This window comes from Phascolarctos cinereus, unplaced genomic scaffold (assembly GCF_003287225.1).
Source record: "Phascolarctos cinereus isolate Bilbo 61053 unplaced genomic scaffold, phaCin_HiC Scaffold_8;HRSCAF=390, whole genome shotgun sequence".
Lineage (NCBI taxonomy): Eukaryota > Metazoa > Chordata > Mammalia > Diprotodontia > Phascolarctidae > Phascolarctos > Phascolarctos cinereus.
Genome location: NW_027556291.1, coordinates 9,293,410 through 9,307,891, shown reverse-complemented (window position 1 = coordinate 9,307,891; position 14,482 = coordinate 9,293,410). Strand labels below are relative to the sequence as shown.

At 43.0% G+C, this 14,482-nt stretch overlaps 1 protein-coding gene across 1 annotated transcript; it reads left to right on the top strand.

Moving 5' to 3' along the window:
• The first annotated feature begins 79 nt into the window (after positions 1–79).
• Positions 80–12,852, top strand: LOC110192374 (magnesium transporter NIPA2-like). Its single transcript, XM_020963488.2, is given in 7 exon segments — positions 80–227; positions 2,739–2,889; positions 3,726–3,782; positions 5,809–5,852; positions 5,854–5,900; positions 6,510–6,670; positions 11,144–12,852. Coding segments are annotated over 6 exon segments (1,056 nt in total). The 5' UTR covers positions 80–227; positions 2,739–2,756; the 3' UTR covers positions 11,758–12,852.
• Positions 12,853–14,482: the final 1,630 nt, after the last annotated feature.

The window sequence follows — 14,482 nt, the reverse complement described above, 5'->3', positions numbered from 1 at the left end:
GCGGGGTTCCGGGTTCAGGGCCGCCAGAGCGAGGCAGCGGAAGTGGGGTGGGGGCGGGGAGGCCGCGGGAAGGCGGGATTTTCGCAGGTGCTGCGGGAGGGCGGTTCGCGGGCCTGCCTCCCTCCCTCCTTCCTTCCTGCCTCTCTCCCTTCCCTCCCTCCCTCCCTCCTCGTGTGGGCGAGGCGAGGTCGGGGCCTGGGGAGCACGCGCTCGGCTTTGGGAGAAAGGTAGGGGTGGCGGCGGGGGTGGGGGGCGGCGGTGGGGGGAGATAGGGGGATGCCAGATGTGGACAGCACAGCGAGGCCGGAAGTGAGCTGTTCACTTTAAGCATCCCCAACAGTTTTCCCCCTCTTCATTAAAATTTTTTAAATTTTGTATCCTCCCCGTCATGCTTGAAAATTCTGTTACCAGGGGTGATTTTGGGGAAGGGATGTCTTAGAAAATAAAGATTAAAAGCATTTTTTTTCCAAGAAAAGAAAAATCATGCACTGCCCCTCCTCCCACTGGGTCCTGCCTTAATGCTCCAGCAGCCTCACCTGAGAGGGTCAGAATTGGGCGGGGTGGAAGCACAATCCTTCATCTCCCCCAAAGAAGACCCTCAGCCTCAAAGGATTTCCCCTCTGATCACGTGGCCTAAAAAAAAAAGTGGGAAGATGCTAGCAGGAGTGGGGAACCTGCAGCCTCGAGGCTACGGGTGGCCCTCTAGGTCCTCAAGTGTGGGCCTGTGACTCAATCCAAACTTCACAGAACAAATCCCCTTCATAAAAGACTCTACGAGTCTTCTCCCAGGACTCAGTTTCACACCTCTCAGAGCAGGCACCCTCCCATCCTCAAAACAGAATGTTTTCCCTGACTTCTTACCAAACGGGCTGTGGGTTGGATTTGATGTTCTAAGCGCTGGTTTTGGGGTGCAGAGATGAGAGCAATCCCCGCAGTCTAGTTGGGAAACTAAAACATGACGGCGGGAAATAACGGAACTGTGCTAAATACAGGAGTGGATAATATGGCTAAAGAAAATGTCGGGGGTTTTTTGTGTTTCATTTTTTAAATTTGTATTTTTAGAGTAAAGTTTTATCAGTGGAATGTTTTTTGTTTTAATTAAGTTTTTATTGCGGTCTTTTGTTTTTTATATCACCATAACTTACCTCAGTATCCTTCCCCCTCCCAGAGAACCATCCCGTATAATAAATAGTATTTTTAAGACAAAAACAAAGAAAAAGAGGAAATAATCAGCATAACTGATCAATACATCAAAAAAAGCTTGAAAATATAGGCTATGTATAACATTTGTGGACTTCCCACCTCTGCAAAGGAGTAGGGTATCTTCTCATATTTTTTTCTTTGGAGTCATGCCTATTCTTTATAATTTTGCAACTAAAATTTAGTTTTTCAGTTTTAAAAATTAACAATAGTTATATTTGGGATATTTTTAGTCTGGTGGGAAAAAGTCTATGATTTTGTATTCAATAAATGTGTACCTTTTTTCAAAAATTGCCTGTATTTTCACCAACAAAATGTGTTGTACAAGCCTGTGGTATTAAGTGGATGATAAAGAGGCTTCATGCAGTAGAAAATCAGTGAAATAAATTATTTACAGCTAAATTGGAGCTTGAGGAATGGGCTGAATTAATATAGGTGAGAAAATGGGTGAAAGAATCTATAAATCTGAACGTAGGGGTGAGACTAAGAGTAAAGAAATTGAGAGAAGAAGGGGATTAGGGATTAGGACAGATTGAATTGGATTGGCAATAGAGATCAGAAGCAATAATTTGAAATTGGAAGATTGGAACCATTGCAAGACAGCCATTTTTAGGAACACTGAATGCTGGATTTGTCCTGTAAACTGGGGAATTATAGAGTATTGAACCATATCACTGGAGAGTTACTCTAAATGACTAGAAGCTGAGTCCAAAAGCAGGACTAATATATAGATTGCTATCTATGTACATGCACAGACATACATGCACATCAGACACGAGTAGCATCTCTTCAGTATTCTTTGATTCAGTACTCCTGCTGTCCCTTAAACAGGGTCCTTTGGCCTTTTTTTTTCCCCTCCAAAATCTCAGTCTGTTTCATGGTAGCAAGCAGACAGCACACGTATGGCACCATTTCTATATTTAAATTGCCTAGTCAGTGCCTTACTTGACAAATGTTCATGGATGAGGAGGAGGAAGGCGATGTGATAGTTTGCCTGCCTTTTAAAAATCAACTTCGGTGCAGCTAGGTGGCACAGTGCTGGCCCTGGAGTCAGGAGGACCTGAGTTCAAATGCAGCCTCAGATACATAACACTTCACTAGCTGTGTGACTCTGGGCAGGTCACTTAACCCCAACTGCCTCATTTAAAAAAAAATCAACTTCAAAAACACATCTAAACCTAAAACATTTAAGCAGCTTCAAGGAAAAAGCCAACCCCCTGTCCATTTGCTGGGGATGAACTAATGAGGTGATATGCACAAGAGCTAGGATTAAAGTTGAAGCAGTTTAATTGTCTTTGTAAAAAGTCAATGGTCTCAGTGAAAAATAAAATTCCTCAAAATACTGAAAAATAAAATTATTCACTTTGATCAATTGTCTCAATAAGTCGCCAAGACCTTCTCTAGCCAGCCGGTTTGCCCACTTAGTGCTGTCCTCAAAAGGAATCTTTGCCATCTGATCTTCATGAATCCACATTGAATCCATTGAACTTTGTCAAAGGGCAAGTGTCCTCAAATCTGCTTTTTCAAAATCCCAACAGGACCAGTGCTGGCCAGAGATGATGGCTGGCCAAAATAACTTCTATATTGGTCTGAGCTTGGCTCTCAGCTCCAGCATTTTCATTGGTGCAAGCTTCATCCTGAAGAAGAAGGGACTTCTTAAGATTGCCAGCAGAGGCTCTGTGAGAGCAGGTATAGCCAACTCTTTATTCCTGGGTTGATTTGTCAGAATGTTTCTTTCCTCTTGCTTTTCGCCTTTGAGCTGAAAAGATAGGTGGTGTTAAGATGGAAAGGAGGCTAAATGGGAATATGTAGGTATTGTTATTAGCATACTTGTTAATTGGCTCTTAGAAAAGGTTGAAATGAGTTCAAGGGTAGTTTTTAGGGTTGTCTCTGAATTTGATTTCTCATTATCCATGATAACAGAGGGGAGGGATAACAGTTGAAAATTGAATGTACTTTCTGGGTGGAAGAAGACCCAGGATTTTGAAGGCGCTGTGCTGAAGACAGCAGTTATTCAATAAATCTGTAAGGGTAAGTGATTTAAGGAGTATAGTTGTCAGGTTCAGATTTTTAAAAGCTTGTTGCATTCAAATTCTTTTATTCTTAGTTTGCAGTCAGAAGTTACACAGTATAGACCAGCATTAGGATTTATTTACCTCAGCTCTTGCCCTTTGGTATGCGCTGTGCCCAAACCCAAAGGCCCGCTGCCTGGAGCAGAGTTTCCCTTCCCTGGATGTATTGAAAGGGACTGCCATGGGTACTAGATGCTGTGATGAATCTTCTGCATTGAACATTCACAAGTTCTGGTCAAAATGCTCTGTCTTTTGGCAAAAAAGGGGAATGAAAAAGAACAATCTTTAGGAAGTTGGCAGGAGGAATCCAAAGACCCTCCAAGTTATAGCAGGTCAGGAGGAATGAGAAAATTGTCCTTTCATGTACAGGAAAACATCCCAGTTGTACTATTGCTCTTCTTGATTGCAGTCCTTAAGGCCTGGTAGGTATGTAACTTCTCTTCCTTCTTTTAGGTCATGGTGGCCATGCATACCTAAAGGAGTGGCTCTGGTGGGCTGGACTACTATCCAGTAAGTTTTTTTTGGTTTGTTCATGAAATTGCAGTCTGAAAGAGAAATATCAAAATAAGGCAACCAGTTACTTTAGAATCAGCTGGAGAGATGAACATTCTGCATTAAGCGTGCACAATGGTTTTTTCTATTGCAGTTTTTTTTTTAAGGCAATTGGGGTTAAGTGACTTGCCCAGGGTCACACAGCTAGTAAGTGTCAAGTGTTTGGTCTGAGGCCGGATTTGAACTCAGGTCCTCCTGACTTCAGGGCCTGAGCTCTATCCACTGTGCCACCTAGCTGCCCCCTCTATTGCAGTTCTATTTAACCAATTGTATTCTGGCAAAGATTCTCCTAAATATGTATAACAGGTTTTTAATCACATTGATTATAGCCTGCTGTGCTGCAGACTGACAAGCGCTCGTGCTTTCTCTTGCTCCCAAACGAATGGTTTTTGTCCTGTATTGTGAACATGAAAATGTGTAAGTACACTCACGTGTGGTCACGTAGGTAGAGACCCATATTCACTCCCTGTTCCCTTATGAAAAACCTCTTTAATATCTTTCTAGCTCCTAGTCCACTTTCCAAGTAGGCAAATGAATAGCAGTAACAACACAGCTTCTGGGGTGTTGGCTTAAAGTCACAAAACTTGGGCCTGTCACTGCTCACAGATGTCTTCCTAGGAGTTCTGTACAAATCAGGGTAATGTTCAGGGGACAAGTGCTAGCATGAGACAGGGATTACCTTAGTGTCTAACACAGGGGCCTTGAATGCAAATCCTGACTACTCGGGCTTTTGCTCAAGTAGAATGGTCTCCTGTTAGCTTTCTAAACTTATTTAACATTTCATCACACAATCCACATTTATTGACGCATTGTAATAAGTAACCCTTACTTACTGGGGTTAAACTCTCAATCTGCCAGGGCAGCAATCAGTTTCTAGTAGAGGATCCTAATTTCACTCCTGCTCAAGGATTTTTGTCATCAAGGAAGAAGTTGCATAGAAGAACTAGGTAAAGAAGAGTTTATTAAGCAAATACATATAAGAACCCAAGACTTTGCATTAGGTAGGCTTGACTTTAAAAACTGTGTGGATGAATGAATAAATGAAGTATTTATCATGTACAAAACACTAAACCAAGCCCTGGGGGGTACAGATAGAAAAGTCAGACAATCCATGCTCTTAGGGAGCTCACATTCTAACAGGGGGAAGGGGGAACACCCCATTTGGAAGGTTTCTTCTACAAGTGGGATGGAAAGGTCCCAGGGTACAGTGGCAAAGCAGATGGTCAGGCCTTCTCTTTAGTAGTATTTCCACTGTTCAAATCATATCAGTTTCTGATGTTGAACCATTGGACAGGGCCAAGGACTTTGGTGCAAGAACTTTCTTTTCTAGGTGTTCAGTAACTATGGAGCAATGGCCAGGGTGCCCCTGCACAGGAGTTGATAGCCAAGAGCACTGGGCTGGAAGAAATGCTATTCCCAAGGCCCTCAGGTCCAGGGTCCTGGGCTCTGACCATTGGGATCGGAGGGGAGATGCTGGTCAAGGTGGTGATGTTGGTGGTTTCACTTGTCTGGCACATGCTGCCTCCTGTTTTTCCCTCAGGGTGCCTGACTGCTTCATCTAGGCTGGCTTGCCTGCCCTGTGTGTGACAGTTGGTGGGGCTGGCCGGCCCCTTCTCCACGGGAGTTGCTTCCCCAGATGATGGCAGGACCGGTGGTCTGGGAGGTGCTGCTACTCCCAGGGCCCTGTGCCTATCCACCTGTTGGTGGCCGTTGGTCAGCATTTGTTGCTGGTGGTGATGAGGAAGGCGGGCCCCTTCTCCACAATGATGGCTGTGGGGGCTGGGCTGGAAGCAGATCTGGTGGTTTGGGGGGGGCATTGCTATTCCCAAAGCTCTTGGGTTCAGGGTCCTGGACTGTCTCCATCAAGATCTGATGAGAGATGATAGTGAACCTGTAGTTGCTATAGATAACATTGTACTCATGCCAAGTTTTGCTTGTAATGCAGATCACTTCCCTAATCAAGAAAGTTGTTTCTCCTTTGCAGTGGGGGTCGGAGAAGCTGCCAATTTTGCTGCCTATGCTTTTGCCCCCAGCCACACTAGTAACACCCCTGGGTGCACTGAGTGTGTTAGTGAGGTAAGCAGTGTTCAGGTGCTTTATTTGAGTCTGTGTCCTAGCAACCTGAAATGATGATGAATTATTGGTGAAGATATTTTCTTCCATTTCCCCAATATCCTTGTTTTCTTGCATTCTTTTCCTAAGTTTACTTACTGGAAGTATGTTACTTCCTAGGAGAAAAAAGCTTTTCTTTCCCTTAACTCTGTCTGTTTTGGGGAGAAAGTTTCCTTTTGGAACTTCATGAGTCTCCTATTGCGATGAATTCTTTTTCATGAATAGAGCAAATTGTTTTCTTCCCGCCCACCAACCCTGGCCCAACTTAAATGACTATTTATACATTCACTTTTTTTTTGGTTTTTTTTATCTTCCTGTGTCTACTACCAGTTCTCCCCCCCCCCTTTTTGTCCCCCAGGATCAGCTTGGTCCAATTAAATGCTTAGCTATCTCACTCCTGTTGCAGTCTTATGTAATATAGTGAATATAGTTCACTCTTGTGAACCTGGTTGTTTTCCCTGGCACTCAGAATCCTCCCTGTGCTGAGCCAGTATGGTATTGATTTACAGCTGAGTGTTATTGATGAAAGAATCTCTGCCTGAGTTTATTGACATGTTTTATGTTTACCCTCAGTTCCATTTTGTCCTCTTACTTCTTGAATGAAAAGTTGAACATTCATGGGAAGATTGGTTGTGTGCTAAGTATTCTGGGCTCAACGATGATGGTGATCCATGCCCCCCAGGAGGACATGATCTTCACCTTGGCAGAGATGTCTGAGAAGCTGAGAAGTCCAGGTACCATAAGGGAAATTCTAACATGATTTTGATTTGAAATACCTTAGTATGACAAAAGCCTTGGTTGGAATTTTAGTTGGGAGAAGGTAGATGGTTTTGGTAGTTCCTGCTTTCAACACTCTTCCAGTCCTACTCTGGTGTCTCATTGTGACATGGAGGTGGCTGTAGTTTCTCTAGACTTGTGCAACCTCTGGTATGTATAAGTTCTCAGCTGAAAAGGCTTCGAATATGGTTCTGCTGACGGTGTCTGCCTTCCTAAATGTAGAGCAGCGACTCATCAGTTGGTTGGCCACTAGCCAATAAAGACTTTGGTCAAAGCAACTAATTTGTTCCATCTTCTACTTCTGATTCTTTGTTTTTCTAATTCGCCAAACTCCAGACTCTCAGTACCTGCCTCTGCTTCTGATTACGCTAATCTGAGGACATCTGGCAGAAAATCAAGTTGCATGGCAACTTCTTAGAAAATACTGCCTTGGAAGACAGGAGATGAGAGGAAATCGCCATCTCTCTCTAGGATACTGTATTTTGTTTACTCTGGACTTTATTAATCACATTTGTGAGTTCTTTTTAATTCTATATAATTGATCAGATCAGTAGTTTTTAACATTTTTGTGACCACCTCCCCCTCTATGATCCACTTTACCTTCCATGAGAACAAACAGAAGGTTTGATTTCATCCCTAGAGAAAGAGAGAAGCTCTATTTTTCCCCATAAAGTTCAGAAGTCAACTTTCCCATCTATTGAGTGGAATAGACGTGGTACCCAGATTACTTGGGACAGGAATGAGAGACAGTGCTAGTCAGCTAGTAGTGAGGAAGAAATGCAGGTTGTGGAGACCATGTGAATGACCTCCAGCTGGGACCTTTAATGCCCTCATGGAATTCCTTCGATTTTCATCTTCCAAACTGCTGATGTAGCACAGTAGGCCAGACAAATACATCAAGGCCTTAAATTTCAGAAGCGGAGCCAAATCTACTCTAGGCTTTCTGTTTCCCTTTGACTTTCACTTGGCCCTCCTAAGATCTGAGCCGGAGGGGGTGGATCTCAGAGGCCATTGAGTCCAACCTGAAAAAGAATACCCAGGCAGATGGCAGGGCAGCCCTTCCTTGAATCCTTTCAGGCAGAGAACTCACTATGTTTTTTGGGTTTTTTGGTTTTTTGCAAATAGTATACTTTGACCTGCATTCAAACTCCATAGTTCTTTCTTTGGATGTGGATAGCATTTTCCATCATGAGGTCTTTGGAGATGTCTTAGATCCTTGTATTGCTGAGAAGGGCTAACTCTATCAATATTAGTCATTGCACAACGTGACTGTTACTGTGTACGACGTTCTCCTGGTTCTGCTCACTTCACTCAGCATCAGACCATACAAGTCTTTCCAGGTTTTTGTGAAGTCTGCCTGTTCATCATTTCTTATAGCACAATAGTATTCCATTACATTCATATACCACAACTTGTTCAGCTATTCCCCAATGGATGGACATCCCCTCAACTTCCAATTCTTTGCCACCACAGAAAGAGCTGCTATAAATATTTTTGTACATGTGGGTCCTTTTCCCATTTCTATGGTCTCTTTGAGATATAGCCCTAGAAGTGCTATTGCTGAGTCAAAGGGTATGCACATTTTTATAGCCCTTTGGGCATAGTTCCAAATTGCTCTCCAGAATGGCTAGATCAGTTCACAACTCCACCAACAATGCATTAGTGTTCAAATTTTACCACGTCTTCTCCAACATTTATCATTTTCCTGTTTTGTCATGTTGGCCAGTCTGATAGGTGAAACTCACTATGTTCTGAGGCAGGCCTTTACCCTCATGGCTAAAGTTAGTTGGTAGGAAGTTTTTCCTATCATCAAGCTGAAATTTGCCCCTTTGCAGCTTCTCCCCACTGCTCCTAGCTGTGTCTGGGGCCTGAACCAGTGGCATTCCTCTTCTGTATAATCATCTTGACACGGTTATGCTATCTGCCTCCCCCCCCCCCCCCCGTTCTTTCAGCTAATCTTTCTAGGACTATCCTGGTTAGCCTCCTCTGAATGTTCTCAGGCTTATCACCGTCCTTCCTGAAATGTAGTATCCACAGGTAAATGAACACAGTGTCCACAGTGTCCACAGTGAAGGTGACCAGGGCAAAGTGAGGCTGAAATGCTTACTTCCCTATTCTTGGACACAGTGTCTCTCTTAATGTGCCTCAATGTTGCTTTAGCTTTTTTGGTTGCCATTTCATAGTTGTTCACTGGGCTTGTTGTAATCCTCGACACCCTAGGGTCTTTCAGAGGAACTGCTGACTAGCCGTCTTGTACTTGCAAAGTTGATTTCTCTTAATCCAAGTGTGAGATCACATGAATTGATACTTTATGGAAACACGAAATGGGGTAGGCATGCCTGGTTCTTTAGGTACTTGATGGGCAAGACCATGATGACAGTGGGAAGTAAGGCTGCAATTAAACCTCACTTCCCACTGCCATCATGGTATTGTGGAGGGAGGAACAGGCACAGAAAGTACAGACAGTCAGGGAAGAGGGATACAAAGACAGACAATGGGGGATAGGGTGGCAGAGGAAGGTGGGCATCAGAGGAGGAGGGGGAGGGAGACAGGTATGGAGAATCACTTGAGTAACTGTGGATTAGAGTTGGGAACCCTTGGCGGCATGGACCCAGATGGAGGGGAAAGAATTCAAGGTCTTGTTTTTATAGCTTTTTGAGGAGAACAGACTTACTCTTATCTGTGCCACTTTGGAATTAGTTCGTTAACATATTCACATCCTCTCAAAGTTATCAGCACCATTTGGTGTTCTGCTGGACTTACTACAGATGTCAGGAACTTCTCTGAGATTTCTGTATCATAGGAGCCAAAGGTCTGACAAAGAAAGCCCAGATGACTTCCCCTGAGTCAGCACATATTACCAGGATGTGATTTTTGGTTAAGATACAATACAGTTTGTAAATTATGCTCCTTTTATCTTTGGAACAGCTTGTTCACAACTTCTAGGTTCCCCTTTGCAATCTTATTTCCTGCTATTGCTACTTTAAACTGGCTCCTTGTAAATATACTTATCATGCTAAGTAGAAAGGAGGGGGAGGTGGCCAGAGGCACCAAAATAAGGTACAGTTTTAACCCAACACATCTTTCCCGATTCAATACAGTTTACCCCAGTGGTCTAGCCTGGTGAGGCCCTTTAGAATCCTAATTCTGTCATCATCAGCGAGTTGATAAGCCTTTATCCAAGTCATTGGTTAAATAACGTTCAATAGCACTGAGATAGGGCTTATGGACATCTCATTCTGGATGTTCCAAACCAAACTCACGGGGGCAGCTAGGTGGTGAAGTGGATAGAGCACCGGCCCTGGAATCAGGAGGATCAGAGTTCAAATCCAGCCTCAGACATATAAGACTCACTTAGCTTTGTGACCCTGGGCCAGTCACTTAACCCCATTGCCCAGCCAAAAAGAACCCCCCAAAACCAAAACAAACCAAACTCATTAGCCATTTAACTTTGCCCTCCATCCTAACCTCCTGGTTTCTGTTGGTAGAACCACTTTCTTGTCACTGGAGACTGAAACCTTCAGTTCCTTTTTGCTTACTGGTTCTCAACAAAGCACCTACTATGTAGGATTATAGCGCCACCAAGGACAACACTCCCCTCCCCCTTTGTTTACCTTTTGTTTTGCATTTGTTGTCTAGGTTCCTAAATGTTCTGAAGTAATTTTTAGGTGTGAAATTATTTTCACACTTTGTCTACCAACTAGAGAGGAAGTTTGAATGTAGGGAAGAGTCCAATTTCCCCCCCCTCCCCTCCAAAAAAAGTAGCAATGCCTCCAAACTTGGAAGGGGACCTTTAAGAGCATTCATTGACTTGTTTTCTCTTTTCTGTGGAGGATGAAGCAAATTAAACAAGTATCTCCTAGCTCTGTTTCTCCATTATTTTATCACATTTCTCAGAGTTCAAGGTACATTTCATATAATTACCCAGATTTAATAATTCATATAATTTCTAACCTTTTTGTAATGTTTTAGACACCCTAATGTAACCCTTAGCAGAAGCACTACTTCCAGTTGGAGAATCTATTAATTTGATAGCTCAAAATCCTGTTGGCCATTTTCTCCATAATGAATTTTCTACTAATGTGCCTAAACCCTGATCTGTTGTGTGTGTCCCCATCCCTGTTCCCCCCACCCCCCCCACCCCCCTGTTTCCTAGTAGGTACCTCTGAGGCAGAAACGATCCCTCTCTTTAAACCTTTTTGATGGGGACAGGTAGAAGGGGAAAATTTAGAACTAAAACCTTACTGGTGAATATGATTAAAGGACAGACAAATTGATTCACTGTTACTCTCGCTGAGATGTATATGTTTTAATGATTTGGCATTTCTTATGCCTGTCAGACACGACTGAGATGACTGAATGTCAAAATAAAAATGTGTGTGTAATAATAGATTTCAAATTTTTATTGATTGAATTCTCTTTTTTCTCAGGATTCATTGGATTTGCCATATGTGTGCTGGCAAGTTCCACTGCCCTTATCTTTGTGGTAGGACCTCGATATGGCCATAGTAATGTCCTGGTGTACGTTCTGATCTGCTCCTCAATTGGTTCCCTTTCTGTGTCCTGCGTCAAGGGTTTGGGCATCTCCCTGAAGGAGCTTTTTTCAGGGAAGTCTGTCCTGAAGGAACCCCTTGGTTGGGTGCTGCTGTTTTGTCTGGTGGTTTGTATAAGCATTCAGATCAACTATCTGAACCGGGCTTTGGACATTTTCAATACCTCGATAGTCACTCCCATCTATTATGTCCTTTTCACCACAGCTGTCATGACTTGCTCTGCCATTCTCTTTAAGGAATGGCAATATATGGTCCTAGACAGTATCATTGGCACAATCAGCGGTTTCTTAACCATAGTTTTTGGCATTTTCCTTCTTCATGCCTTTCGAGATATCCCTTTTTCTCCTGACCTGATATATTTTTCTCTGAGGTCAAATTCAGGTAATTCCCGTGCTCCTCCCTGGAGGGAAAACAAAAGGCAAAATCAGCCTCTTCTAGATGGAGATGATCCCAACAAAGAGTTCCAGAACATTGTGGTTGAATATCTGTGAATAATCTTAGGCAGAACACTCCCTGTTTCTGTTGGGTAAGGTGGCCTTTGTACTTTTACTTAAGATCTGCCCAGGCCTCTGACATCCAGCCAGACCAGATCAAATTATATTGTGGAGAGGAGCAAATTAATACCTAACTAGTAAGCAGTGGAACAGCAGAACCTTCCCAACTGCCATGTTGTTTCTAAAGTCTCATTTGCTTCACTTGCCTAATATGCTGAGTTATTGTAAGACATGCTGCTAGATGTATATGTGGTTGTATATGTATACTGGTGAAGTATTTGTGAAAAGAACCATCTATCTCTCATCACTAGTTCATACAGAAACCTAAAAGCACTGATGTTAGTCTGATTTACTTGTTACAGTTTGAGAATTCGAATGTTTTAAGTGTTTAGTGAAGGCTAGGTTTTTAAAAAATGTTTTTAAAGGTGTTTTTATGTCACTTTCAGTGCTAACTGAATCCTGACCATCCTGAAGTTTATATCAAGGACTTGAGTATAATTACTAATAACTGCTGGCTGCTACCACCTGCCTGGTAAGAGGATTTAATTCTAAAAACCACATTCCAGAGATTATTAACCTCCACTCCCACCCCAATCCCATCCCCAAGCTGAAGGGCAAAGATTATTTAGCTACCCAGTCCTAGCTGGCCCAGTTTTATACTTAGAGAGCTGGTTCTGCCCAGTTCCTGTAAATTATACTGTTAAAGTACATTCAGAGTCGCTTGTAAATGTAAAATGTTCGAGACCAAGGAGAGAAGCAGCTTAAATGGCCCCAGATGTGAGTTTTTGGCTTGGCTTAGAGCAAAGAGTTCTCTGGTCCTTCACCATTTCCCTGAAGACTTCCAGATTTAGTGGCAGCCTCCACACCAGCATGAACAGCAGTTATAGGGATTATGCTTCCTGTCTGCAAACCACCTTGGAGTTTGGAGTGTTCTTGCCTGGAATAGTAGTGATGTATGGAGTCTATAGGAGGCTCGTGGTGTGTTTGAAAGAGATAAGTAATCACTAGAATGTAAGCTCCTTGAGGGCAGGGGACACTCTGGTTTTTATTTGATGCTTAATAAATGTGGATTCTTGATGAGCAATATAGGCATTTCTGTTCCTGTTCTTCATTCTAGGGATAGCTTCAGTCTGGGGAAAAGTGAAACCGCAGTGTGCCTGCAACTTTGAGCTCAGTTTCCTCTAGCTAGTTATAGATTCCTTAAATAGCCTTACAGAAAAGGTCCATGAATCATCTCTTTGTCACCCATTAAGGACAAAGGATTTCATTTCACAGGTCATCGGTACCTTAGTTTTGGAGAGTTGCCTGGGGGAGACCAAAATGAACTGGCCTGGCCAGGGTCACACAGCCAGTTTAACAGATAACAGCCAAGGCCAGCCCTCTCTGCTAAGCTAGCTGCTTCATCATCTGTGTTAGACAACTATTGGTTAATCCATGGTCCGTGCAAAGGATATGACTTATTATATATGGCTGAAAGAATCTAGAATTGTTCTATTTGTAAAGCATCATAGGAGTGAGAAGCTGGTCCACTTCCTTCATTTTACAGGTGAGGAAGCTGAGACTGAGATTAATGAGTCCAGGGTCACACAGACACTAAGGGGCAGAGCTGATGCAGCCTTTGATGATTCTGTTTCTCAAGAAGGGCAGCTAGGTGGCACTGAAGTGGATAGAGTGAATGAGGCTGGAGTCTGGAATACTCATTTTCCTGAATTCAAATCCAGCCTCAAGACACTTCCTAGCTGTGTGACCCTGGGCAAGTCACTTCACACTGTTTGCTTCAGTTTCCTCATCTGTAAAATGAGCCGGAGAAGGAAATGGCAAACCTCCAGTATCTCTACCAAGAAAATCCTAAATGAGGTTTGCAGAGTCAAACATGACTGAAAATGACTGAACAAAAACTATTCTCTAGGGGAAAGAATCCAGTGGGTTTTGGTGACTGAACTGAGTAATAAACTAATTTCAAATTTACATACTGAGGTTGCCTTAATTTTGTTGTTATTGGTAAGCAGCAACTATGAAGTGGCTGCAATATGTAAGGCATGGTGCTGGCATACAAAGATAAGGAATTATTTGGCCCCCTCACTATGTTCATAAATCATTGTATATAGAACAAGAAAAACTAAAGCTGGTAGCAGCTTCAGAGGGGAAGGTCAGATTCAAAGCCGAGTTGGGAGCAGAGGCTGCCTTAGTGCCATGTCAAATCATCACACTTGGAATGACTTGAGCGGCCTAGCTATTCCAGGATTTAAGAACAGGACCAGGCTAGTAAGGCCGCTTACTAAAATTAAGTCCTTAAAAATAAAATAAAATCCTTTGTCACCCAATGCCCCTCCCTCCAGCTCAGGATGGTTCAGCTTACCTTTCTAAAACCTTTATTAATACAGTCTGGTTTTAATCGCTCCCTTACTGGAGTGCCCCCAGCATCTGCATACTTAAGTTTGCCCTTTTTTGGTATTTGTTGTCTAGGTTTCTATATATTCTGAAGTAATTTTCGTGGGTTAAATTATTTTCATATTTTGTCTACCAGCTAGAAGTTTGAATGAAGAAAGAAGTCCAATTTCCCGACACCTCCCCCCCACCAGCAGCAATACCTCCAAACTTGGAAGGGACCTTTAAAATTGAGTCTAATCTCAACTCCATGGCTGAGAAACCTGAGGCCCAGAGAGACTGACTTGCCCAAAGTCTCCCAGGTTCTCTGGTAGAGCTAGAACTCTTCTTAGCT